This window comes from Ursus maritimus, unplaced genomic scaffold, assembly GCF_017311325.1.
Source record: "Ursus maritimus isolate PB19 unplaced genomic scaffold, ASM1731132v1 scaffold_7, whole genome shotgun sequence".
Taxonomy (NCBI): Eukaryota; Metazoa; Chordata; class Mammalia; order Carnivora; family Ursidae; genus Ursus; species Ursus maritimus.
This window is the reverse complement of record NW_024426885.1, coordinates 60,435,780-60,463,131: the sequence shown is the minus strand read 5'-3', so window position 1 is coordinate 60,463,131 and position 27,352 is coordinate 60,435,780. Positions and strand designations below refer to the sequence as shown.

The following is a 27,352-nucleotide window of genomic DNA, read 5'->3' as shown; positions in this document are numbered from 1 at the left end:
TTTCAACTTGGTTATCTTGAACCAAAATACCAATGCAATGGGAATAAATATTCTAATTAAGTGGTGATTCTATATAATAGCAATGGTGGAAAGATGTCAAATGTTAAATGGGGTTTCTAGAATGATCCTTAATTTTTCAGAGTGATCTTTGGCTCAAGTACAATTAATATTATCAACAGAACTAGAAATTAAAATTATATTCAAATTATATACCCAGAAGTGTTGCATTAAGAACTAAGTGGAAACTTACTCACTGCAGCCCTAGCCATGTAAGACAACTATTATTAATGATTATTAACTATCAGCATTGTAGCGAAGTGTAGCTTGCCTGTTACTTGGCTTTTAAAGACTTTTTCTTTTATTAGTATAGATATAAACAAATACTAAAATAGTAAAATTTTCATCTTATTGAAGGACTGTTTTTTTTTCCATTTTAAAAGAAGTTCATTTGCTTTTTAGTTCTTGCTTAATGAAAATACATGCCTGATTTCCGCATGTACTAAAAAAGAGCATCCACGAGATCTAATATTCAACAACTAGGAATTCTGTGAGAGACCACAGATGCAGTTATCAAAGAAATAATACAATGATATTTCCCAGAACCGAAGGCCATGAATCTCTAGATTGAAAAGGCCCACAAAGTACCCAGCACAACGAATGAAAAAAAAGACCGACTGTGAGCAAGGTCATTGGAATATTCCAAAAAACCAGAAAGAAGGAAAAAATTTTTAAGGATTCCAAAGATAAAAAGTATGTTACATTCAGATGATCAAGAATCAGAATGGCAATTAAATGTCTCAGTAGTGACAATGGAAGCTTGAAGACCAAAGAGCATCCGTGATACCATAATGATTTTCACCCTTGGTTTCTGTAACTGTCAAGCTCTCAGTCTGTGTGAGCCTAGAAGTCTTTTTTTTTTTTTTTCTTTTGTTTGAGGCATGCAAAGTCACAAAATTGACCTCCTGTGCGTTCTTTGTCAGGGTAGATGTGCTCTGCCAAAATTAGGGACTAGTCCATGAAAAAGGAAACCCACAGGATCTAGAAGACGGGGTCCCACACAGAAGGAAGGTGACAGGACTTCCTCCCAGGATGAATGTGCAGAACGTGCAAGTCCAGGGTGCAGCTGACCAAAATGGGATGTGATGGGTGCAGGTGACAGGACAGGGGTCTCAGGGAAAAGTACGGGGAGATAGATTAAACCTCTATCTAAGAGGTTTAATCCTAGGCAGGGATGGTACTTAAACCGGTCAGCACACGCTCCGACCGTTCAGAAGACATACTGCACCCCATGAAAAATGTGCTAGAGGCAAAGGTAAGAGAGAGGGTGTAGGACGACTAATCAAATGAATACCTAAAAAATGGTATAATTGTTAGCTCTGGAAAATAAAGTTATATAAGAAGGGGATATAATAATGGAACCTGACTCGGCCCAGCAGCAAACAGCATTTACATCACAATCATGAGAAAACGGACTGTAGATTGAACAACTGTGATTTTGCTCTATCAGGAAAGTGGGGGAGGAGAGAAGCAGGTGGAAGAGAAAGAAACTCCTCACCTGCCAGACAGGAAAATAGAGGGTTTAAAATGGTGCCTGCAGGAGGATGGACCGGAGAAGGGGACCGGGCAAAAAACAAGAAAGCTTCTTGCTTTCTTTTATTACAAAACTTAGCTTTATTTGACTTCACAAAGGAAGTGCAGTTGACCCTTGAACAATAAGGGTTTCAGCTTGTTGGATCCAATTATACACCAATTTTTTTCAATACATACAGTACAGTACTGTATATGTATTTTCTCTTCCATAAGATTTTCTCAGTTACATTTTCTTTTCTCTAGCTTACTTTTTTGTAAGAGGACAGTGTATAATACACATGTTAATCAACTGTTACCAGTGCGGCTTACAGTCACCAGTGGGCTATTAGTTAAATCTCAAGGGAGTCAAAACTTAGATGCAGATTTTTTACCCCCCAGTGAGTTGATGCCCCTAACCCCCACGTTGTTCAGGAGTCAACTGGTACAGGTCTTATACCCCCCCCAACAAGATGCTTTCTGAATTTTACAAACTTAGAAGCATGATTCAGCATGATTCTATGGCATAAAAACTGAAAATTAAATTTCGACTTGAAACATTGCTTAAAAAATATGGACATTTTAGAACATTGTTCTGGGAAACAGAGAATCACACAAATCCCATTTTTCCTCCTCACTTTAACACTTAAATATCGTTTCTAGTCCTGCTACTCTGTGGGACCCCTTCCTACGCACTGTGACCATTTCATGGGATATTTATTTTACTTGGACTTACGGTTACTACTTCCAAACCCTCTATGTGGGAAATCAGAAAGCCCCACTCTATTATCTTATCCTCATTCTCTCCTCGTTTATTTTTATTTTATCCTTTGCCGTGATCAGTGTTTAGCATCCTGCGTATTTGTTCAACATCTGTTTGTTTAATGCCTCCGACATGGCAGGTGCCAGGCATGCAGCCGTGGGCAAGATAGACACAGTCCCTACTCTCACAGTCTGCTATCTGGCTGAGTGTCTGTTTTCACTAACTGAAAATTGTCTCTCATCTTTGGTTGCTAAGAGCCTTCCCCCTGCCCTCCCATTATTAAAATAAGCATTAACTCACAGAGATGCTTTCCTTCAGAAAGGCTATAAAAGCATTTCTTCTTTGTGATTCATTGTTTGTTTTTATCTATATATTTAGCATCATAAAACCACCTCCCCACTTCAAAGGCAGGAAATAGAGAACATAAGAATCATCTAAGTTACCACTGCAAATCAGACACATGTCCCATAATTTGAATTCATTTTGGAACTTTTCCTTCTCGTTCGTGATGTGGTGGTCCTTTTGTTATCAAGATCGCCGTGGGTGTGGTAGCCCTCGCTGTCCTGGGCATGAACACAGGTGAATCTTGGCTTCAGCCGTCCTGGATTCTATTCATTAGAAATAGTCATTAAATATGCTGAACGTAGCATTATGTTAACACTATTTGCCTCAAGTTGTACTGTGACTATTTTCGTGGAAGCGAAATTAGTTTCATCTCTGGAGATGTCAAAGAAAGGCACCATGATGGAAGAATCACTGAACCAGACACTTCATACTAGAGAGTAAATTGAAACTGAAATAGGAAATAGGTCAAGTTTAAGGAGAAACGTCAAGAAAGCCAATAGTAAGGCTTGAGAATTAATTTAAGATTTTTACAACCTATAGTTTGTTAAAAATATCTTTCAGGCTAAAAGTGATTGGACTCTTGGTGTGACCTTTAAAGATCGGTAATACCCCTGACTAGGATTCCCAGGTTGAACCGCCTGAGCGTGTTAAAGATGAAAATAGGAATCTAATCAGAACATTTATTACACCGTAAAGCAATTTTCTGAAAATGTTACTCAGTTCTATGACCTCATTACCAGGCATCTGTTCGCAAGGTCAGTGTACAAGTTTATTTTGGCTGAGCAAAGCATAAACATAGGAAGGACCTTCAAGGATTTTGCTGAGGGGGTTCAACATTCCGTAGCTTTCACATGAGAAATGCAGGTGGCTTTTTACAGATGAGCAACACTACTCAGATGAAGGGCGGAGGAAGAAAAGTCCTGTTAGTCATATTAGCCATCTCTGAATTTTGTCTGGCAGCCTTTTCTTGGTGAACTCTTTAGCAGATATTGTTTAAAAAAAAAAATCAGTTATCACAGAAATTAGAGTCTTAAAGGGTAAACTTGCTAAAATCGAATAGACTATAAAATGAGGAGGAGGAGGTCAAAATCCTGACCTCTTGCTGTCGGCTTTAAAGGCTTTCTGTTTGTGAAACGATTTGAGGATATTCAGCTGCTTTGTATCATGCATTTAAAAAAAGAGCACTTGTCCAGACAATGGAAAGAAAGGTCATACTATTTTCTCGACAATCTAAGGAAGCAGAATGTTATAATGAATATTTAATTTACTAATAGTCTCGTGATCTGCATTTTCTAGCCCGATTCTGCCCTAATTATGCATGAGATTTGGGGCAGACCATCTGCACTGATCTATTAATTTTCTCACCTATAAATCAAAGAGGTGAAACCTGACTTCTGAAACCTCTCATAGCTCTCAAACAGTGGTTGGTCCTCACTGGGGAGGGGATTTTTGCCCCCAAAGGAACATTTGGCAACGTCTGGAGACATTTCGGGTCGTCACAGCTGACAGTGAGGGGTGCTGCTATTTGCGTCTGGGGGGTAGAAGTCAGGAATGCTGCGTAACATCCCATGATCCACAACAAATTATCCAGCCCAAAACAGCAATACTGCTGAGACTGAGAAAGCTTGATCTAAAAGTATGAGTCAGAAAAGCTAAAAGGATGTATGAATATGTATAGACAGTTTGGGTATGGTGGGTTACAGATGACTTTATTTTCTTCATATTTTCCTCTGTTACAAATGTCCTTTGATAAATATATGTTGCTTTAATCTTAAAACCACTGAAATATACTATTCACTTAATGCAGATGCAGTCAATTCCATTCTAGGCTTAATCAGATTAATTCTCAAATGTCCTCAGGGGAAAAGGAGATTGCCCTAAAAACTTGGAACTAACCTTATCTGCATTTTAATGTGATATGTCAAAGATCAACAAGAAATAGAGCGTAATGGCTATTCATTATTGCGCAGTAGGGTAAGAATTACTCTGTAGGAGATTGTAAGATTATAAAGACTACTGATTATGTTTTTAAATTCCTTTTTTTTTTTTTTTTTTTTTTGGAGAAANGAATTCTCAGGTAGCCTCCCCACTGAGCACAGAGCCTCGACTTGGGGCTCCAAATCCCAGAACCCTGAGATCATGACCTGAGCCAAAATCAACAGTCGGAGGCTTAAGGGACTGAGCTACCCAGGCGCCCTGGTTGAAAGTTTTATCCTAAAATGCTGATGATAAGCATGGTAAATTCCCCTTATTTAACACAAAATATAATAATTTTAACATAGTGTTTAACCAGGAAGTGAAGTATTTAAACAAAGGCAGAATTCTTTGAGAGTAACAGAGTTAGAATTAGTCATACATACAAGGTCCCTTTTCTCAGCTGAAGAATCTTGCCCAGAGCATGAATGTGTTGGATCTGAACCCAACCCAGTTCGCCCCTACAAGTGTTCCCGTTTTAAATGGAGTTCTGGGTCTATCCAAATTCAAACCCTGGGAACTTTGAGTCACCTGAAGGGTTTAGGACACTCCTGCTAGTATCAGTTGTAATGTAAAATACTCTGCAAAATAGTTCTTAATTACTTTGATTTTTGTGTTCCCATCATAATCTTTCTGTTACTTTCTCTTCGAGTTTTAGGATCAATTTTAACATAAGTCCTGTTCGTACAATTCTGTAGAGAATGGGATTTAAGATCTGGGATATTGACTTACCTCGTAGATGGGAACTCCCTTCCTCGTTATTGACTAATGGCCAAAAGTGCTGTTTCCACATGTCTTTTCCTCTTCGAACTAGAACCTTTCTGCATTTTTCTTATACTTTTGGCTTAATATTATAGAAACCAAATAGAAGAAAATAAATAAAGCATTATTAATTTAAACAAAACCTCAATACATTTTAGCATTGTTACTGACAAATGACTCTATAATGCCCTACTTGTGCCCTCAAAATAGAGAAACAGTGTTTCTTTTGATGATGGGAAGGGATTGGATATAGGAGAAATGAGCAGGAAATAGATCAGAAATTCTTACACATTACAATTAAAACTTCACTGTAAAAATAGAAAATGTTCGTTTAAAGAGTTGTAGCCAGGCATTGGAGGAAATGAAAGGAAATCAGAGTCACATCCAGTTTATAGTAAACAGTATTCAGATCTAGAAAAACAAAAACTTCACTATACCATCCATCTATCTATAATTCACCATCTATCTATAATTCTAATTTTGTAATATTAAAGCAATTGTTGAGAAAAAGAATAAAATCACCCATCCCATCTGCCTCAACATCATACTGTTTTCATTTTTGCATATTTTCCCTGTCTGCTTAAACCATACCACATACTTGCAACCATATTGTGGATATGATTAAGAATTCTGAGGTCGGGGGGAAGGTTTCCACTTAACATTTTATTTTAAACATAATTTCTTTGTTAATGGGCTTTTTGTTGAAAATACAAAAATTGGAGGGAATAGGTCTGCCTTTAAGTGTGATTATTTTATAATTAGCCTTCTTTAAAGTGGTCACATTGGTCACTTTAAAGTGGTTACAGACTTAGAATTTATGTAATGTTTCTGAAGTTCACAATACTGCATTAATTCTCTCTTCCCACATTAGTTCTATTCTGGGCCCATAAGAAAATCAACAGTGGAAAACCCCATTTTTTGAGGCGGTAATGGCTGTTGAAGTGTTGGGAGTCCTCCAAGAGTGTACACAGCCCCCTTTTGCTTTTCCTTGTGGTACTCGGCCTTCCTTGAAGCCTTGAGGGTATTGATAATACTTGGGGCGATAGGGTTGGTTACCAGGAGCTCTGTTAAAATCCAGATACCTCAGCTTGGTCATTGCTCACCTTTAATCAGCGTGAAGCAAACGCCTGGTGGACGGCGTGGTCTACCTGTGTGAACCCGTGACTGTACCTGCAGTTCTCTGCCCAGCCTCTGCTCCTGCAGTCCAGTGTCTGTGGAGAACTGTCCAGCAGTCAAAGGCAATGAAAAAGAAGAGGCATCAAAAGAACATTTAGTTTACTTACTATGCGCTCACTATCAGTGCCATACCAGTCAGTACACTAGGAGAAGAGAAGAAGCCTAAAATTAGTCACTCTCCTTTAATTTCTGAAATTCCTTCTCTGGAGACAGAATATACACAGCACAACTGTGGAACTAAAGGGAATGTGTGAGTTCATCTGTGACGTATGCTCTAAGCAATTAGCGGATGATACCCGTTAAAGATACCGAAGTCTGTGGATGATATAGTGCTGGATTGATTCGGTGGCAGTTTGACTTACTTGCGTTCTGAGACGTTCCTTCTTGAGTGGGAGGGTTTGGCAGTCACAGCCCACCTTGGAAATTGCACCTGAGCCAGGGAGCAGGTGTCCCAGATGTGTATGCCGGTTGTCATGTTTGGCAGGAGGTAAAAAGTCAAGAGTTGCTGGGAGGGAGCACAGAAATACAAAGGTGTGATAAAGAGAATGACAGTTCTGAGAAAACAAAGGGTCTTCTCCTCAGATGTGCGCTGGTCACTTCCTTCTAGTGCATCTCTGATGTCTTCTGCCCCCATCTCTTTAAAATGGTATCTGATCGGGGCGCCTGGGTGGCGCAGTCGTTAAGCCTCTGCCTTCGGCTCAGGGCATGATCTTGGTGTTCCGGATCGAGTCCCACATCGGGCTCCTCGGCTGGGAGCCTGCTTCTTCCTCTCCCACTTCCCTGCTGTGTTCCCTCTCTCGCTGGCTGTCTCTCTGTCACATAAATAAATAAAATCTTTAAAAAAAAAAAATGGTATCTGATCAAGAGGAAGAAAGTGTAATGGATTCAACTATGACAAGAATGTTTAAAGACATGTGGAACCCAATTAAGTGGGGTATAGAAATGGCATTTTGACATTATGTGATATCACTAACTCAGAATAGCTGAATCAAGATCTTTTTTCAGCATAAAATGTAGTAATGTCCAAATGTTTATAGTGCCTCAGGCTTTGAAATCTGGAAATTGAAAGAGGCACCATTAGGGATGAGTTTCTACGGTAAAATTCTAACTAGAGGCAGCCATAAATTCACATGTGTGAGAAGAAATAATAAAGAGTAAAAAAACCTTTAGAAGAATATTTTTAAAACAGCTATAAATAAGAAATGAGTCATCTGTATGCTATGCAAATTTTTGAAGTGGGTAAATTTAGAAATTATTTTTCCCCTTTATATTTGGGAAAGAAATGTAGTTAGGTCTGTAAAGTTCAGAAATGTCCCTTTCAGACTGGGCAGTGATGAAAATTATTGGACTTTCTACAGTGATGGAAATGTTCTCCATCTGTGCTATCCAGTACGATAGCCACAAGCCACGTGTGGCTGTTGAGCATTTGAAATGTGCAATTGAGAAACTCAATTTTTTATTTTAGTTTATTTAAATTTCAATACCCACATGTACCCAGTGTCTATCATATTGCTAAGGCTTTAAAATGACTTAAAGTCGGCGGTACCTGGGTGGCTCAGTCGCTTAATCATCTGAGTTCCACTCAGGTCATGATCTCGAGGTCCTAGGATTGGCCCGCATCCAGGCCCGCACTCAGCAGGAATCTGCTTCTCCCTCTCCCTCTGCCCTTCCCCTGCTCATTCTCTCTCTCTCAAATAAGTAAATAAAATCTTTAAAATCAATAAATAAATAAATAAGTAAACTGACTTAAAGTCCAATTGCATAGTAGTAGATATGCCTTGCCAGGTAGTGAATTCATTAACTATCACTTTGTATCCAAGATTCTTTGGCTTTTATTTATTTATTTATTTATTTATTTATTTATTTATTTATTTTTACCTTGTACTAAGTAGAGTCATTACCACTCCTAATTTAGCTTTTCTTTAAAACAGTATGTCTTTGGGGTGCCTGGGTGGTTCAGTCTCTTAAGCTACCAGTTCTTGGTTTTGGCTCACGTCACGATCTCAGGCTTGTGAGATCTAGCCCACATCGGGCTCTGTGCTCAGCGGGGAGGGGAGTCTGCTTGAGATTCTTTCCCCCTCCCTCTCCCTCTGCCCCTCCCCCCCCACACACACACTCTTAATCTCTCAAAAAAAATAAATAAAAACTAAAAAAGAAATTAAGCAGTATGTCTTTTATTTTAAAAACTTCTAAATCATAAGCCCCAAAGTGCCCGTTTTAGGAGAGAGCAAAATAATGGATGCCGTCTACTCGGAGGATAAGCTCATCATACATTTTTTTTACATTTAAAACAAATTACAAAGCTGAAATGTTTGGGAATGCAATGTACTGATGTCTAGAACTTACTTTGAAATGCATTTTAAAAATGGGTTGATGGATGGATAGATGGTAGATGTGTGGTAAAGAAAATAGAGCAAACTATAAACAATCTAAGGCTGTTTGCTGTGCTTTCAACTTTTCTGTTTCATAATAAATCAGTTTCATAATAAAGTTTCATAATAAAATCAGTCAGCCTCATGATAAAATGTTGGGAGAAATTTAAATGTAAGCATATGAAATATTTTAATGTGTGTTTTCTTTTCCTCTCTTGGATCTATCACTTCTCTGTTAAATAGAGCCAAGGAGCAATAACCGAACGTTTACGAAGTTTTAGTATGCATGATCTAACAGCTATCCAAGGCGATGAGCCTGTGGGACAAAGACCATTCCAACCTTTACAAGAAACAAAAAAGAAAAGTAAATCAGTCTCCGGTGACTCAGCAGGTGTGCTTGTTTGTTTTGATATATTTTTCTTTCACAATTGGAATTTTGAGTCCAGGTGGGTACCAAAATAATACATGGTAACTCTGAATTTGAGTAGGCACGATTTACACTGATGTTTGTGAATTTACACTTAATTCTCGCAATGTTCTCTAAATAGAGTTGGTGCTTGCCTTTTGTTGACTCTAGAGATAATCCAACTGAGAAAGTAACAGGAGCCTCTTGTGCGGCCATGACTTTTTAGACGCCTTCGGTGTGGCTCCCCCCAGCTCCCCACCACCGACACCAGTTCAGACCTGTGATCAGTCCTCTTTCAACTCAAACCGTGTAGTGACATCTAGGGAGTTTTATAGCTAAACACTCTTTACTGAAAATGCCATGAACAAATAAGGATATTGACTCACAAGATAAAAAGTTTGAAGTGGTTGACAAAGGATGATTCAGTTTGTAAATAGGATTACTGCAATGGGAAATATGTGGAAATGACAGTTCCTCGTTCAAGAATGAACTTGTAGGTATTTCTGATGTAAATTAGGAGCATGGCAGAGTTGATATGTTCTAAAACTTCAGTAAATTATTCCGATCTTAGAAGTATACACCTAAATAAAAAGACATCGCTCCTTAGTCATTTTATCACATGTAAGAAAGTTTTAGTTCAAGGCTCAGCTGAAAATTAATACCTTCACGACATTTCTTACTAATATATCGTTAAGTCCATAAGGTACATGGCTATTTGATGTTTTGTTTTAAGTAGTTTTCTTTTGAGGGAGGTTAAAAAATCATCCTTTATATTGAAACCAATTTGAGAAATAAAATAACAGTTCCTTCCTATAGAGAAAAACTAGTGAACTTTCTTCTGTTCTGTCGAGAATGAATAACTTTACCAAGTGGGTGGCTGTTAGGTTAGAGGTAGAAATTAAGCCTTGGCCATTGATTAAGGTAGTAATGTCTTTGAGAATGAGAACTGTTGAACTTTGAACCGTTATCCTTAATATGTTAACAGTGTAAAAGTAGTTTCTAATATAGGCATTTTCTTAATATACATTTAAAAATTATGTATACTGATTTTGATTATGGGGGCTACTGTGTATATTTTGCTTGATTGGGACCAGTTATCTGAATCCTTTATCAGTAGTTTATTAATAATTATACTTTAGAATTGGCTAAGAATGGGGGCCCCTGGGTGGCTCTGTCAGTTAAGCATCTGCCTTCGGCTCAGGTCATCATCCCAGGGTCCTGGGATCGAGCCCCACATCGGGCTCCCTGCTCAGCGGGGAGTCAGCGTCACCCTCTACCTACCGCACCGCCTGCTTGTTTTCTCTCTCTCTGTGTCAAATAAATAAAATCATTAAAAAATAAAAAAGGTAAAATTGGCTAAGAATGATATTCTACTATTCACATGAAAACAAGATGATAAATATGAAAATCCATAGCTATCTTTATGATATTCATCTATTAAACTTAAAATGATGTGACTAAACTATTTTAAGATAATAAGGTGCTATTTAATTCTTCTGTTAAATTTTAAGCCATGAAATTAAAATAACTTAAGACTAGAGAGTTATGAAGTAAGTAGTAGCAGTACAAGAAAGGGACTTGTTCAGTTATGAAATCAAAATTTTAATATGTATTACTTTGCCCGAGTTCCAAGTTTCCTGCAGAATGGTATATATTCTGAGCTGTTCTTCTCTAAGGAAGAAATTTAACAAAAACATTCTCTCTCAAAAATATTTTTAAAAAGTAGTAAGGTTCCAGGACAGGAATAGTTGAAGAGAAGATAATTATAGATAGTCTATGTAAACACAAGTCCAGATATACATGGAAATTTATCAAATGAGGATGATGGCCTCTCGGGTGGGGGAAAGGCAGAGAAATAAGGGTATCAGAATAATTGCTAGACTTAGAAGATGGGGTAGGGAATGAAGTTACACCTTGTGTCAAGCCTTTCAACAAAATACCTAAAAGATTAAGACTTACATGTAAGATACTGAACTATAATATAGTGGGACGTTCCTGAGTGTATATTTATATCCTTAGGATATGCCAGACTTCTTAAGCATGACATCAAAACCAGAAGACATAAAGGAAAAACGTGAGAGATTTTTCTATTTAAAAAAAATGTATGACATATATGGGAAAAATATTCCACACCATAAAAAAACAAACTAGAAGAAAAATTCTCGTCTGATACAGGCAAAGGGTTCAGATTTTAGCCATACAAAGAATTCTTACAAGCCAATTATTGTTAATTCTACCAAAGAATACAACTGGCCAATTAATACATGAAAAAGATACTCAGCCTCACAAAGAAACAGTAAATTAAAATGGTAATAATAGTAATTTTTGCTCACCAGATTGGCACAGAGATTTTTTTAATTAGCAGTGTTCTGTGTTGGCAACTATTCTAGTTCTCTATTTCTGTGTAACAAACTATAAACAGTGGCCTTAAAAAAAAGTCACAGTCCTCTTGCTCCTGAATCTGGGGAAACTGGGCTCAGGAAAGCAGGTCTTGCTCTGCGTCTTAATGCAGCCACAGTGAGACAGCACCTGGGGCTGGAGTCATAGTGTCAAAGGCTTCTTCACTCACACGTCTGGTGTGTTAGCTGTGAGGAGTCACACAGCGGATGGCTCCAGCAGGTGGGGCCTCTCTGGCCCCTTTACGTCTCTCTGCGTGCTCTCTAAGAGTTTTGGGGCTTCTCACCTGTCAGTTAAAAGCTCCCAGAGCCGGTGTTCCAAGAGAAGTGGCAGGAGTCAGACAGCATCACTTCTGCCTTAGGGCAGTTTGTTGAGTATCTACAAACATCTTCCAGATTTAAGGGAAGAGGAGGGGTGCCTGGCTGGCCCAGTCGGGGGAGCACGCGACTCTTGATCTCAGGATCGTGAGTTCAAGCCCCATGGTGGGCGTAGAGATTACCTTTAAAAAATGTTAAAAAAAAGATCTAAGGGAAGAGGAGAAAAGTGTCATAATTTGTGGACATGTTTTAAAATCACCACAGCAAGCATGTTGGAGATTTAAGTGGAATAATCCTTTTTGATGACAATCTGGCAATAATTGTCAGAATTTATCCCTTTAACTCAGCAAGAAACTTCTAGGACTATGTCATAAAGCAATAATCAGACAAGTGTTCAAAGATGTATGTACAAGAACGTTCATCTCATTGTTTATGGTAACAAAATACGGAACAAACCAAATACCTAAGAAAAATGGTTAAGCAGAAGCGTGGTAATATATTAGCTATGAAAATTCATACTGTCGGTGCATACTTGCTGACATGAAAACATATCCAGATCATGGGGAAATAATAACAATAAAACAATATGAGTGTTATGCTATAGAGACCCAAAAAATAGATGAAATGAATTAGTATATTTGAATTTTCAAATGCATATACACAGGGGAGAGTCTGGAAGGGTATTGCCAAAAGATAACAGTGTTCAGTTCTGAGTATGGGACTTCAGTGATTTTTTTTTAAATCAACATATTTTCAAAATCAGAAAGAACAGTACTCTTGCTTTTAAAAAATAATTAAGGTACTCGTTTTTTTAATGTCATGAATTATTTTTTTATTTCATTTACTTCCAGAATTCTTCAAGAAAAGATAGTAAGTTTTTCCGTGTGGTAATTGCACGCACATTGCGAAGTCTGTTCGCTGGTTCATGTGATCAATACATTTACCTCAGATGCTCTGCTTGTTCACACAAGCAAACTCAGATTTCTGGAAATTTGAGTCCAATCTGAAAACTCACCATGGCCCGCTCTGAGTGGTTTGAGGTTCAGTGGTCAAGAGAAGTCCTACTTTGATGAAGTGATTTAAGTCTGCATGTTGTCACTATGGCAAAAAGAGCTCCCTCCAAATGCTGCTTTGTAAGAATGTGGACGCCTTGAACATGACGTTCACGTTCCTTGAAAGAGCACCACATTGTGATAAGTGGGAATATATTTTCTGCAAAGAAATTGCTGCTCCCATATCAGTTAAAAGTGGTCCAATATTCCCTTTCAATACCAGTAAAGAAAGAAAGAAAGCACGTATTTTTTGTTTTGCTTTAGGTGCTTTACATATGTATTTAATCCTTAAGATGACTGCACAGTTTAAATATTTCATCTTTATTTTTTTATTTTTTTAAGATTTTATTTATTTGTTTGACAAAGAGAGAGCACAAGCAGGGGGAACAGCAGAGGGAGAGCTAGAAACAGGCTCCCCGCTGAGCAGACAAACCCCACCTACCCACCTCCACCATGTGGGGCTCGATCCCAGGACCCTGGGATCATGACCTGAGCTGAAGGCAGATAGATGCTTAACCGACTGATCCACCCAGATGCCCCTCATCTTTATTTTTTAGATCTTTTTTCTTAAGATTTTAATCATTTATTTGAGAGAGAGAGCGTGAGCAAGAGAGCACATGCAGGAGGAGAAGCAGAGGGAGAAGCAGGCTCCCCACTGAGCAGGGAGCCCAACATGGGGCTCGATCCCAGGACCCCAAGATCGTGACCTGAGCCGAAGGCAGACGCTCAACCGACTGAGCCAACCAGGTGCCCCTATTTTTTAGTTAATTAAACTGAGGCAGAAGGAGATTAAAATACCTGTCAGGGGCTAGCTACATAGTCAATGACAGAAGTGAGGTCTCCAAGGTTCTTCTTCATTTATAAAAAGGCTACACTTAGTGGTATGGTTGGGCTGGAACTAGGAATTCAAATAGCTTGAGCAGGTAGCAACCTTAGAGATGCTTTAGTTAAAGATGGCAAATAGGTGTCCTGCCTACTCCCTGCTCCCGTGCGCACCGTGGCAGACGTTGCTGAAGGACCGGGGCACTTTTCCCACTCTGGCTTCCAGGCCCCCTCAGCATCGTGCCCCGGACAGCTCGACTGGGTCAGAGTTGGCATTCATCACCTGTCCTCTGTCTCACCACCTTACCGTACAAGAAAACAAAGGCCTGGAGAGAAGCAAGACCCACTCTGGGTCTCACCGCTAATAGGTGGTGAAGTACTCACGTCTCCTAACATAGGTCTCCTTCCAGGTCAATCTTCCTATGATTCTGCACTTAGATGATTATGTAGAAACTGCTTAAAGCAGTGGATTGCTAAGTACTGGATTCATGTTGGCTTTTATTACTATTACAAGGGGTGGGGGGGGGACTTAAAATATATCAACTCTAAGGTGTAGGAGCTGTGTGAATACCAGGTCGGTTTCCTGAAGTGGAGACAGAGCTCTGGGCTAAAGCTGGCCGAACAGCTACAGCGTTAGGTCCCAGGGCCCCGGGGTCATCCAGGCTCCTCAGCCTGGGTCCCCACTCACTGCTCCTCAGAAATCTGCATGTGAGGGCTCTGTCCAGTGTAGATCAGTGATGGAAAGCAGTCAACCTTAGCATCACCTTTGTACGGCACCAGCAGTCCCCCCAGTCCCCCCAGCAGCTTCGCTTTCCCCGGGCCTGGCAGTCCCGTAAAGCACTCAGCCCGCTGAGTGCCTGCTATGGGACATCTGGGCTTCCCTCGTAGTCTCGGCTCTCTCTTCTGGTCCCAGCACTTCTAAATCCTTGGACAACTTTGATTAACATTTCCACCACTCACAACAGAATGTTCATACATACTCATTTCCAGGTTTTTAGGTGGAATAGAAGATGCATGTTTTAGTGAAGGTATTTGACTTGACTCCTGTCTTTTTGATGCAGTTTGGTTGAATAAACTGCTAACTTAAACTTGTCAATTTCATCTTCTAATAGATCCCCGATTTGGCTACTGTCTCTGTCTTTGCTCCTTGGACCCCATCATTTCTGACCTTCCATACTGCAGTAACCTCCCTGCTTCCAGTCTTCACTTCTGATTCATTCCCTGAGGTGCAAAAAGAACCTTTGAAAGACCCCAGATGTAATCATGTCACCCTTGCGCTTGAAATGCTTCAGTGCCCCCCACACACACTGCTCTCTGATGAAGTCCAAACTCAGTAGCGTGTGGTGTATAGCTCCCTGCCTTGTTCTCCCACTCCGTCATGTGCTAGCGATACAGAGTCATGAGGCTTTCAGAGGTTAGCCACCACCTCCTACAAGAAGGCCTCTCTCACAACTACTTTCGCAGGCTGAGTTAATTATCTCACTGTGGGCTCCCTTTCTACTTCATCCTTATCTTCCACTTACAGCATCTGTTGCAGTATTGTAAGGCCCGTTCAAGTCTGGTTCCCCTATTGGACATTTGGGTAAAAAATGACAGTTGTGTCTTTTTCATGATTGTATCCCCATAACTTAGCGCACTTCTGAACACATGAATTTTTTTTAATATTTGTGGAATAATGAATCAATCCATCACTTTCTCCAAAACCATAATTAGAAAGCTAATAAGACTCGTTACCTGAAATTAGGAAACAAAGAAAGAATAAGGTGTGTATATAATCCTCTTTTGAATGAAGTTCCAGTTCCTAATCATAAAGTGAGCGCGATTAAAATAGCAAGGGCCATGTTTGTTGGCCTGTAGTCTTGTGCTTCATCAGTGACCTTAGAGAACTTTCTGGTCGTAGTTGCTTCCTTTCTGACTCTCCTTGATTCCTCATTCTGCGTTTTACCTTAGTTTTATTGGGATCAGGAATATTGTGTAAGCAACAGCGATAGAAAAAAATCTAGAAATGACAACCTAAAATTTTTTTTCTGGTTTATTTTCCCCAATTATGAAAATAATACAGTTTTAAATAAAATTGGGCAAATTTTTAAAAAAAGAAAAAATGAAATTTAAAATCACCGAAAAGCCCGCTTTCAAGAGATCTCATGGTTTCATTGTTTTTCCTTTGTTTCTGTATGTACATTTTTTTTCCACTTAATACTGTATCAGGAGCTTCCTGCCAGGACCACTGACCCAGCCCCTCCCCAGGCCACACTGGCCTTCTTGCAGCAAGCAGCGCCGCTTCCCCCCTGCCCTAGCCCCCAGCAGGTGCTCTCTCTTCTACTTAGAACACAGTTCCTTGGACTGATGCAGGAAAACAAAGGATCTTGGCCTAAATTATGACTGATTCTACTCCCAAATCCTTCCTAATTTTTAACCTGGAAGTCTAGCAGCGTAAAATGTACTTGCATAATATACAACAAAGGTGTTTATTTTATTATGAGACTAAGAAGCTTATTAACAACTCTTCATGGTTTGTTCCATGAGTCTCAAGTTATGCATGGCCTGGGAGAGCAGATTAACAAATGTTGACTCAGTGTATTTTTCTTCACGTGCAAGGAGTCCATCGCTTGCCCCCTCCTGAACCTGGGAAAACTCCTTTTTCCTCATCTGAAGATTTAGATATTTGTGCTCCTTATCCTTATTGAAGGAGAATTTGAAACTTCATGGGGCCTTGTGACCTCACCCTTGTCTGTATAACTGGCTGCTTATCTTTCTAGCACTCTGGTTGCTATAGACTTGGGCCCCTGTGTGGCTCCATCCCGGCCGTGGCTCTCAGACAGGCCCTGCGCAAGGACATCAGCATCACATAGGGACTTGTTAGAGATGGCGATTCTCAGCCCCACCCTCGGCCCGGCAGTCTTTGTATGAGCGAGTTCTCCGAGTTCTCCGGGTGACTCTCAATGTGTGCTCATCAGTCTTTGCTAGTAAACTACTAAGCCTGAGAACCACAGTCTCAGGAACGCTCCCGTTCTTGTCTGTGAACCCCAGCGTCGGAATGCTGCCAGACTTCTGACGGTAACCAGCCCGCTACCTGGATGTTTGCAGATTGGCCAAGGTTCCATCTTCTGTAGCTCCACAGGGCAGCCTGTTCGCACACCCGCGTGCGCTCGTGCTGACCTGCCTGACGCCGGCTGTTTTCCTTACTAACATCTGTCATCACAGCCCGTCGTGTTTCTAATTACTCCAGCCTGTCCAGCTGGCTTGGATCTGAGCAGCTGCAACCGCGTTGGCTTACCATCTCCGTCACCTGCCCCCAGTGAACCTATCGCGCCCAAAGTCCCAGCCCCTTTGGGTATTACTTGACTCCTTAAATTCACCCTCCCGTTCCCAATCTCAACAAAAGTTTTGACGCACAGTGGGCGGAAACCCTTCATTTCTCATTAAAGTCAAAGGCACAAATGACAAACTCGATAAAGCACCAAATTGCTTAGATCGTTTAGAGTTCATGAAGAGATCTGTCTCAATATAGATCTGCTTATATTCTTTGAGTCTTGAACACGGTGTTTGTTACGTACTCAAGAACAAATTTTGAATTATTCTGAAAAACGCATAGTAAAAATAGGGAAACTTCCTGGAAGCGATGAATTATGAGCTTCATCTAGGATAGTGCGCGGGGCAGAGACTGACGATAAAGGGCAGGGAGCACATTCCTGATGGGAAAGGGAGAGGAGTGAGGGGGCAAATGCAAACCCTAGGAGAAGTGCGCGCAGATGGAGTGCTGTCCTTTCACCAAAACTCGCTGGTTTTGATGACTCGTTTAGGTTATGGAATTCCACTGAAAGACGGAGACGAGAGAACTGATGAAGAAGTGGAGGGGCCGTATTCAGACGATGAGATGTTAACACACAAAGGGCTTCGAAGATCGCAAAGCATGAAATCAGTGAAAACCGTGAAAGGCCGCAAAGAGGTTAGTCTGGTAGAGTTGTCTTCCTAATGACTTTTGTGAAAGGCTTTCCCTGCTGCATCAACACTCAGGACACTAATGATCCGTAAGGGAAGAACGGGGTGGGGGGGGTGGGGAGATTGGCAGTGACATTTAAAATTCTCTACTCAGATCGGATATATTAGGATCTGTGGGAATTTACAACATGGTAAATCCCTACTTCCCCTGTGAGTAGAAAGTGGTATTCTCATAGAGCAAAGTCACACGGTGGTCCCAAGCCCCCAGTGCAAGCCCCGCACTGAAGCAGAACAACTAACAAAAATAACTGCATGGTTCTGCTTTGAACCAACCCTGTATGAGGATTAAATAGAAGTTTATCCGTAAGAATATTATTGTCTTTGCGCCCAGAAAGCAGTGGAGGAATCCAGTCTGTGGCCTCCGATCATTGTGAACAATTGGCGTACCAGGCAAAGCAGAACTAACAACAGTTGATGTTTGTATTTGTTACTAGTGATACTAGCCTGCAGCATATATCCAGCCTAGTACCAACTCCATTTTTTAGTATGTCAGCAGCGATGTCTTCTGAGTACGAAAGCACATTTCTAGGATAACTGATTGTTTTTATTAGAAAGTTATAAAATTATTACTATGATTATGAACTATTCAGTTCTAAGTCCAAAAGTAATCATCTGATTTGTAATCATGCCACCTTTCTCTCCTCAGGTGCGATACGGATCACTAAAATACAAAGTGAAGAAGAGACCACAGGTGTATTTTTAGTCATCTGCACTTCAAGAATCCCAACACGAATTACACTAATACATCGACTTTTTTGCTAACATTATTCATTCAGGATTTACACATTAAAATAATACTTTAAATTGTGGCGGTAATAGGGTTTATTTTCACCAATTTAAATAGCTTTTATTTCTTTCACCATTACTTCCATTCCTGACTACTAAAGGTAGTTACGCAAAGCTTATTTATGTATATGCATATGTATCTCAGAATTAATAGAATATCGTGTTATCTGTTTTCAAATTCCTCAACAACACTGAGTGCCTGGGATATTAAGATGAAACACAAACCCACAGTATACTTGAAAAGAGTCTTTTTGCGGTTGAAGATACATCAGCCTTTGTGCTATTGTATTCGTGTTTACCTCCGTTTACATTCTGTCTATCACATGAGGATCGTAATTAAATAGGCCTTTGATCCAGCAGTGATAGGACAAGGGCATAATGTAAGATACAGCGTGTTTTATATATTCTTTAAATTTTTACTTTTTTAATACTTTCTGGTTTTTCCACCATCGACTGAAAGTTTTCGAAACAAATATTTGAAAGCCAGGTCTCCACATAGCACTTTTATTCCTGACTAGTTTTGCACACTTGAAAATTGTTTACTTATTTGCGACTGTACATTTATTTTAAGTTTTATTGACACTGTCTTTATTGTTATTTGTCATATCCCGACATGTCACATTTATGCCTTGAATTTCAACGTCTCTTTTCCTGTGGGTTTCCTTTGTTAAATTCATTAGATTCTAATAATATGAAAATACAGCTCATTGTTCAACTTTAACTATTTCTGATTATCTCCTCTGTAGGTAAGAAGCTGTTGTAAACATCAACCAGTTTTCCATACATCGTAGTTGAACTTAGCATGTTCTTGTTAACACTGGTTACATTTTCAGCATTTAAAATGAGTAGCTTTTGTGAAACAGGGTCATGAAGTTATCCAGCAGTCAGTCCATTCACAAGCCTGGCACTGATATGTGCTGCTAATTTATAAATCGATATTGACTAGACTCATTTAAATCTCCTGTCTTCTGGCTGAGATGGTTTCCTGAAGATAGGTGCCAATGCAAAATACAGACGTTAATCTTAAGTACTAGAAGCTACTAGAATAGATATTAGAAAAATATTTTTTAATCCAGGAGATTTTGAATTACGGAACGTGGAGGCTTTTTTAGGTGACATTGATAACTATGCATTATGAAGTCTCTGTTTCTGGTGGTGATTTTAGTGATCAGTCGTCAAATCTGTACAGTTAATTCAGATAATTTACTTGACTGTTCTGTTTGTCGAAAAGAAAAAAACAGGGAGATTTGTGAGATCTTTGACTTTTCTACCTTTTTAAGAAATGAAGCCAGCGGGCAATGTATATTTAGGACCTCCTCAGGGTGTTAGCAGAGAACAGAATGTTTATTTAGGAGTACCTTAATTTAATTAACACATTGCTCTTGATACAAGTCTTAAACCAATTTCTAGACCATCTCACATTCTTGATATGTAACATCGAGAAAAAATTTGCTCAACTTCTTTTCTCCAAAAGTTTAATTCTATGAATATCTTCATCTACTTTACCTTGACTAATTTGTAGCCTTTGGGTTTCTAGAAAAACTCTTGAATCTGTGTTCAAAATTGCTAGGAATTCTGATTATAAACTCTTGGAAGAGAGTCTTATTTATATGCCTAGTACCAGACTTATTAATACAACTGCTATATCCCACGCTTGTCTTTCCTGCCCAGAGGCCGTGTCATCTCAAGTTGCCTGACAAGGTCATGTAACTGACTCCGTATAAAAACATTACCTGTGCGGGCTGCTCTGCTCCATTTTATCTTTTCTAAGTCCGATCTGAGTATTAAGCCTATTCCTTAATTATAGTAAACTCATAAATACTCTTCTAAATTAGAGGCATTATTTATCCGTCTCCACTTCTACAAAAAAGACACCACAGGTCACAAAGGGGAAATGCATGTCCTCCTTTTTCATTGCGTCTCTCCACACAGTGCTTCCTCTGATCTGTTTCTCCTGTTGCATCCTTGGATGCCGTGGAGGTCACTCTGCTGTTCATCATTTCCTTTCTCTCCTTTTCTTTCATTTCTGAGATTTTGCTGCTTTTCTCTTGTGTGTGTTTTAGCATGCCCTTTCCTTGGAACTTTGTATGATAAGCTTATAAATCTCTGTCTCTCTTAAGGTGGAACAGGTCATTTTTTGTTTCTCTGTTTTTGAGTCCACTGCTTTTAAAAGAGGTAGATTTCTCTCTCGACCACAGTGCCTTGCTTTCCCAACACCACCATTTGGTGAAGGGGCATCAGATGCTGCACAAGCCTATATAAGGCGCTAGAATGGTAGCTGTTAAAATTTATGCAGAAATTGTAGCCAGTGTTTTATTTTATTATATATTCGCTCAACTTGTGCATTAATATTAACGATTTCCCGAGTTTCTTTGGAAGTGACAGTTGATCTGTTCTTTAGTTTACTGTGTTTTTTTCTGGGATAAAAAACGAGCCAGAAGTAAGTCTGATTGCTAAGTAATTAATTAGGTAAACCCACGTAGGTCCCGCCCAAGATTCCCTCCACACAACTCACTTTATGTATGTGGATTTGGCTAAAAAGTGGTAACTGCCAACATTACTGATTATAAATACTTGACTACACAGATTGATGGAACAAAATTATTAAAGTGTTTTCAGGGAATTGAATCCATATGTCACCACCAAAGAGTTCTACAGTGTTATAAAATATGTAAATATTCCAAATTTCTGTAAAACACTGGTTGGATAAATATGTCTTCTTTCGTTTCCTTTTTTGAGATTACATAGTTTGAGCTTCTGTAATACTTGAACTTTTGTGTTGTTAAAAATAATCCAATGCTATCTTCTGGTAAATATCAGTAATTTGTATGTTTAATTGGAATGTACTAAATTTTTATTTTGATATTCTTTTATCAGGAAAATTAAGGAGTTAATATGTATCGACAAGCAATTTTCTACGTGTTCCTGTAGACTGATTCATTTGCAAAGCAATTAGACAATTTTGAGATCATTGTTACTTTGGTACGCAGTGTATATTTCTTAGTAAATATCATTTAAGAGTAAAACTTTCCAAAAGAAAAATACAGCTTTTTCCTCTAAATGGTTAAGATGTAGTCTTCTAGTAGTATCCTACGGATTTGTTGTATATTAACTTTTTAAAAACGACCATGAATTAACATTTTCTCCTCTAAAACTTCTTAAATCTGTGTACTTTCATAGTTAAGAGAAAGCAGTTTTGTAATTTTTTTAACTCTTTGTAAAGGCTCTCTTTAGGCCTAGTATGGGGGTAATTTTACAAATGTGTTTTTTGAAATCTTTAATATAAAATAAACTCATTTTATTAGTGACAACTTGTATTTGTGTGTGTGTGTCAGAGTACCTATCTTGGGTTCCATATTATTATTTATATTACTTATTATGGAGTATGTATATTATTTATTTATATTATTTATTTATCATGGAGTATGTATATAATATGTGGGTGTATATATAATATATGTATATTACATAGTAGATTAACATACGCACACACTTAAGATTCCAAATCACAGAACAAATTATAAAAAAAATCGTATACATCCCAGAGTGGTCATAGAATTACAAAAGAAACACTGAATTGTTAAATTTGGATGTTGCAATGGGAAGATATATATAAAAAAAAAAATTAGTACGGGCGCCTGGGTGGCACAGCGGTTAAGCGTCTGCCTTGGGCTCAGGGCGTGATCCCGGCGTTATGGGATTGAGCCCCACATCAAGCTCCTCTGCTGGGAGCCTGCTTCTTCCTCTCCCACTCCCCCTGCTTGTGTTCCCTCTCTCGCTGTCTGTCTCTATCTCTGTCAAATAAATAAATAAAATCTTTAAAAAAAAAAAAATTAGTACAGAAACCCTAGCCATCAATTTGTATTGGTTAGCTGTCTCAGACATAAAATATAGCACAAAATTCAGTTTTATGTATCCTGGAAATGTTCTGGGGTTCCATCTGTTTTAAAGTCAGACATCTGTCTGCCTCACATTTAAGCTTTAGAGAGAAATCCTATGTTTAAAAAAGTTTTGTGTGTGTTACTTCATTATGCTATATAATGTGTTAAAGTATTTCCAAATGAGTTATGTTTTCATCTTTATTAGGAGGTATATCCTTGTGATGATCCAAAGAAGTTAGAAACATAAATAAAAATTCAAAAGGGCACAATGAATTTACGAATTGCAGCATTTTCCCCAGGGTTTCATTCTCCCTTGAAGTGATTCGCTGTTCTTAAGAAAGAGATTCATGGAACAAAAATCATGTCAGAGACCAATGCATTGTGGAAAACATTCCCTCCTCCCTTTTACCTCCCCATCAATATGCTAGCCTTGAAACTCTCCTTAGGGTCTGGTTTTGGTAGTGTTTTTTTAAATTGTTTCTTATAATTCTTTGAACTGAAATTTTAAAGCACAAGATTGATAATTGTCTATATGTGTAGGAGACTAAAAGACTGCTTGGCAGAAGCAGGAAACTTGCCAAGTTTAGCCTTAGTTTATCTGGCAATCCCAGATTAAAGGCGAAAGAACAGGGGGCGAAGGGAAACGTGTGCAAATCAGAGTAGCGTCAATTTTTTTCATGTAGAAATCCTCCTTGAGTGCCTGCTGTAGAGAGCAGCACAATCGTGTTTCTGTACAGTGCCTTATCCAAGTGGGATAGCATAACGATTTAAGGGAAATAATTATTGCTTTTTAAAAAAAAAAAACAAATATTTGGATTATTTGAGGATGATTTATGCTGGGATTTCTTCTAGGTTATCGAATAATTTATTTGGTTTCTCTCAGAGCAGGTTTTTTGTTTGCTTATTTGTTTGGTTTTTCATCCTTGGTTCCCTTCTTTCCCTTTCTTCTTAAATCCAACACAGTCCTAAGCCCTTTCAACTCTGCCCAAAATACAGCCGTGGAGAAATGGCCAGTTTGGTTCCAGACCACTGCAGTGAAGCAAGTATCGCAACAAAGCAAGGCAAATGAATGTGTTAGGCGTATGTTTACCTTACACTGTAGTCCATTAAATGTGCGATGGCATTATGTCTAAAAAATATATACTTTAAATAGATTGCTTACCAATGCTAGTCATCAATCACCGATCAGAGATCTCCATAACAGAGTAATAGTGGAAGAGTTTGAAATATTACAAGAATTACCAAAATGTAACACAAAAGCACAAAGTTAAGCAAATGCTGTTGGAAAAAATGGTGCGGATGCACTTGCTCAATGCAGGGTCACCACAACTTTTAACTCGTAAAAAATGTAGTATTCACAAAGCTCAATAAAGGGAAGCACAAGAAAATGAGGTATGCCCGAATCCTGAATTTGACTTAAACTCTCCTCTGCTCCAGCTTCCCTAGTTTAAGCCACCATCCTCGCTCTCCCGGATGCTCAGAGCATAACCTTATTGAAGGCAGAATTTTTGGTAGCCTTACAAGTTCTTCAAGGTGACTCAACCTTGAGTCCCATGGAACTGTTGCAGCTTCTTATCTTTTCAACCGCTATCTTTGGGAAATGCAAAAGGCGGCTGTGAAGAGCACAGGGAGGGGAAGGGAGGGGGTACATGGTCTTGCGCATCAGCCTTGGGATAGACATTTTTCTCTTCCCAGCATTGTTTAATGCGAAATTTGGAAAAAGTGAGTGAGAATAGTTGAAGCCAGGTTAGAGTATCTGGCTGAATTATAATGTGTTTTGACATGATGCTATCTCAAAATGTTGAAAAAGAATTTGGGGTAACAGGTGGAGATTTTTTTCCCCTTCAGAATTTTATGCCTAGTTTAAGTTACTCTAAATTTGAGTGTTAACAACAGATCATGGTAATGGCAAGAATCAACAGTATTATCTGTATTAGAGTTCTCCAGAGAAATGGAACCAATAGGTGTGTGTATGTGTGTGTGTGTGCGTGCGCGCATGCAAGTATGTAGAGAAACGGAAGGAGGGAGGGAGGGAGACTGACTTAGTTTAGGGAATTGGCTCATGCAATGGTGGGAGGTTGTCAAGTCCCCAGTCTGCAGGCCAGGGTCACTTACTGGAGACCCCGGGAAGAGTTGAGATTTCTGTTCCAAGGTGTACTGTAGGTAAACTCCCTCTTAAGTCCTTCAACTGAGTGGATGAGGGCCACCCACATTACGAAGCGTAATAGGCTTTATTCAAAGTCTATCGATTAACTAAATGTTAATCTCATCTAAAAAATACCTTCACAGGAGCGCCTGGGTGGCTCAGTCGTTAAGCGTCTGCCTTCGATTCAGGTCATGATCCCAGAGTCCTGGGATCAAGCCCCGCATCGGGCTCCCTGCTCTGCTGGGAGCCTGCTTCTTCCTCTCCCACTCCCCTTGCTTGTGTTCCCTCTCTTGCTGGCTGTCTCTCTCTCTCTGTCAAATAAATAAATAAAATCTATTTAAAAAAAATTACCTTCCCAGTAACATCTAGACTAACCACTGACCAAATATCTGAATGCCATGGCCTACTTAGTTGACACATAAAATTAACCACCACCGTATTCTTAAGTTCCAAAAGAAAATCTTTACCTTGAAACATAAAGTTAAATGCAAAAATTACAAGTCTTGGGTTTGATGAGTTTATCTTACAAAGAAAAGGAATGTTGCAGCACGGGGTTTATTTGGAAGAGGAAAACTCCTACTTTGTATGGCTTAGAAAGCCTCTTGTATTCAGTCATGATAACTAACATTTGTATATCAGCTTGTTTTCACACTTTGGGAAGAGGTATCACCCTGTTTTGCAGATACAGAAACCAGAACTCAATATGTATCTATTGAGGGGGGGGGAATATCTATCTATCATCTATCTATCTAGATAGATAGATAGATAGATAGATCTTAAGATTTTATTTATTTGTTTATTTATTTATTTATTTTATATTTTATTTATTTTATATTTTATTTATTTATTTATTTTAGAGAGAGGAAGAGAGAGCACATGCCAGCAGGGGAGTGGCAGGGGGAGAGAATCTCAAGCAGACTCCACGCTGGGCACGGAGCCTGAGGCAGGGCTCCATCTAAGACCCTGAGATCATGACCTGAGCTGAAATCAAGAGTCGGGCGCTTAACCCACTGAGCGCCCTCCAGGACTCAATATTGACCAGCCCAGGACCCAACCCCAATATTTGTGACTTCAGACTCTTGTTAATTCCATTACCCTCAGTTGTCCTGGCAATCACAGAATATTTAAACAGCTCACATTGAAATGATTCTTAGCATGTATGTATTACACAAAAATTTCAGATCATTTCTCCAAAGGTTAAGTGGAGTGAAGTTTTTGAGTCATTTGATGTTAAGAGATTTCACTCAGAGTAGCTTCAGTTAAGAAGAGAAAAAGGATGCTTTTCAAATTGAGAGGAAAAATAAAGACACATAACTTCCTATCAATTATTGGCTAAGACAAACAGGAAGAGATTTGAAGAGAGGATGTAGCTTAACCGGGAGGAGTATCCTCTCAGGAAGTGCTTTCCTTCCTTCCTTCCTCCCCTTTCCCACCAACACTTGCTCTGTGGCTTCCTCCCTTCACACCACACCTTGTAAACTCTTTTATGTGCTCTGTTCACAAGAATTCTCATGCATTGTTCTTACTGGGTTTTAACCAAGAAAACACACACACACACAAAAAGGCCAAATGCCTTTTTACATAGGAGATGAACTTTATTCCATCTTTTAAGTTGAAAGCAAGTGCAGTTAGTATATATAGCAGGGGACAGTTTCTGTATGTTCTAGGAAAATGGAACTGTATTATTTATAGCTCACAACATGTTGTATAAAAGGAAAGCTCGCAGGGGGCTCCCAGGGGGGTAAATGAGACAAAAGAGGGAAGACTTGGGGTACTCTATTTAAAAAGCAAAAAATAAATTTTTAAAATATTTAATGCTAACCGATGTATAAGAGAGGTTTTGGTCTTTACCGTACCATAACTTACATTCTAAAATTAGAAAAGACACTGAAGCATGAAGGGAGGGGGGGAAACCCTTAATATTGTAACCTTAATAGGAAAAAGGGGGGTTGGAAAAGCAAGGATAAGTAATTGTCATTAAAAGGATATATCTTCCGAAGTGCAAAGTACAGTTACATGAGATCTGGTTGATATTTGACCCCGCAGTCTCAAAGCCCATTAGACTGCAGCAAGTAATAATTGCTTCCTCATTTAGACGAGACAACGAGCTCTCTCTGCAAGCTGCTCTCCTCTAAATAGATTGTAGAGAGTAATTGAAACAAGTTATACTGGGAAGTGGAGTGGCCGATTCCTCAAAGTGTGAGAGCAGAGCTATGGTAACCTCTTAAGCCTGGCCTTCATCCTGTTCCTATTTAGGGAATCCGCAGGGCAGCGGCGTGGAGTGCAGTCTGCAGTTCACCAGCTTTATTGTTTAGACTTGAAGGGAAGGTCATATGCCCTCTTTGACAGGGAGGTTTATGGGCTCTCTCTAATTAGCAGCACCCTCCACCAGACAGACTGTTGGCCACCTTCCAAGAACGGGATTTGGTAGCGGCCACTGATGAAGGAGAAAACAAGGTTATTTACCCTGTGACTGTAATTCTTGGCACAAATTCTCTCTTTGCACTCAGACACATTTTCCTTTTGTTCCAACTTGCCTTTGGAATTCTGAGTAGGGCGTTAAGGGAGGGAAATGCGGCCATATA

At 39.3% G+C, this 27,352-nt stretch overlaps 1 protein-coding gene across 2 annotated transcripts in view; it reads left to right on the top strand.

Moving 5' to 3' along the window:
- Positions 1-22,057, top strand: part of REEP3 (receptor accessory protein 3) — a 94,138-nt gene extending 72,081 nt beyond the window's left edge. The window contains exons 6-8 of one of the 2 annotated variants that reach the window (XR_005833244.1): positions 9,202-9,404; positions 17,756-17,901; positions 18,601-22,057. Coding sequence is in view for 1 of the 2 variants with exons in the window: in XM_040624466.1 (XP_040480400.1) it covers positions 9,202-9,349; positions 17,756-17,901; positions 18,601-18,657 (351 nt within the window). In the remaining variant the exon portion in view is untranslated. The remainder of the gene's footprint in view (positions 1-9,201; positions 9,405-17,755; positions 17,902-18,600) is intronic. The other variant, XM_040624466.1, reaches the window with a different exon arrangement.
- Positions 22,058-27,352: the final 5,295 nt, after the last annotated feature.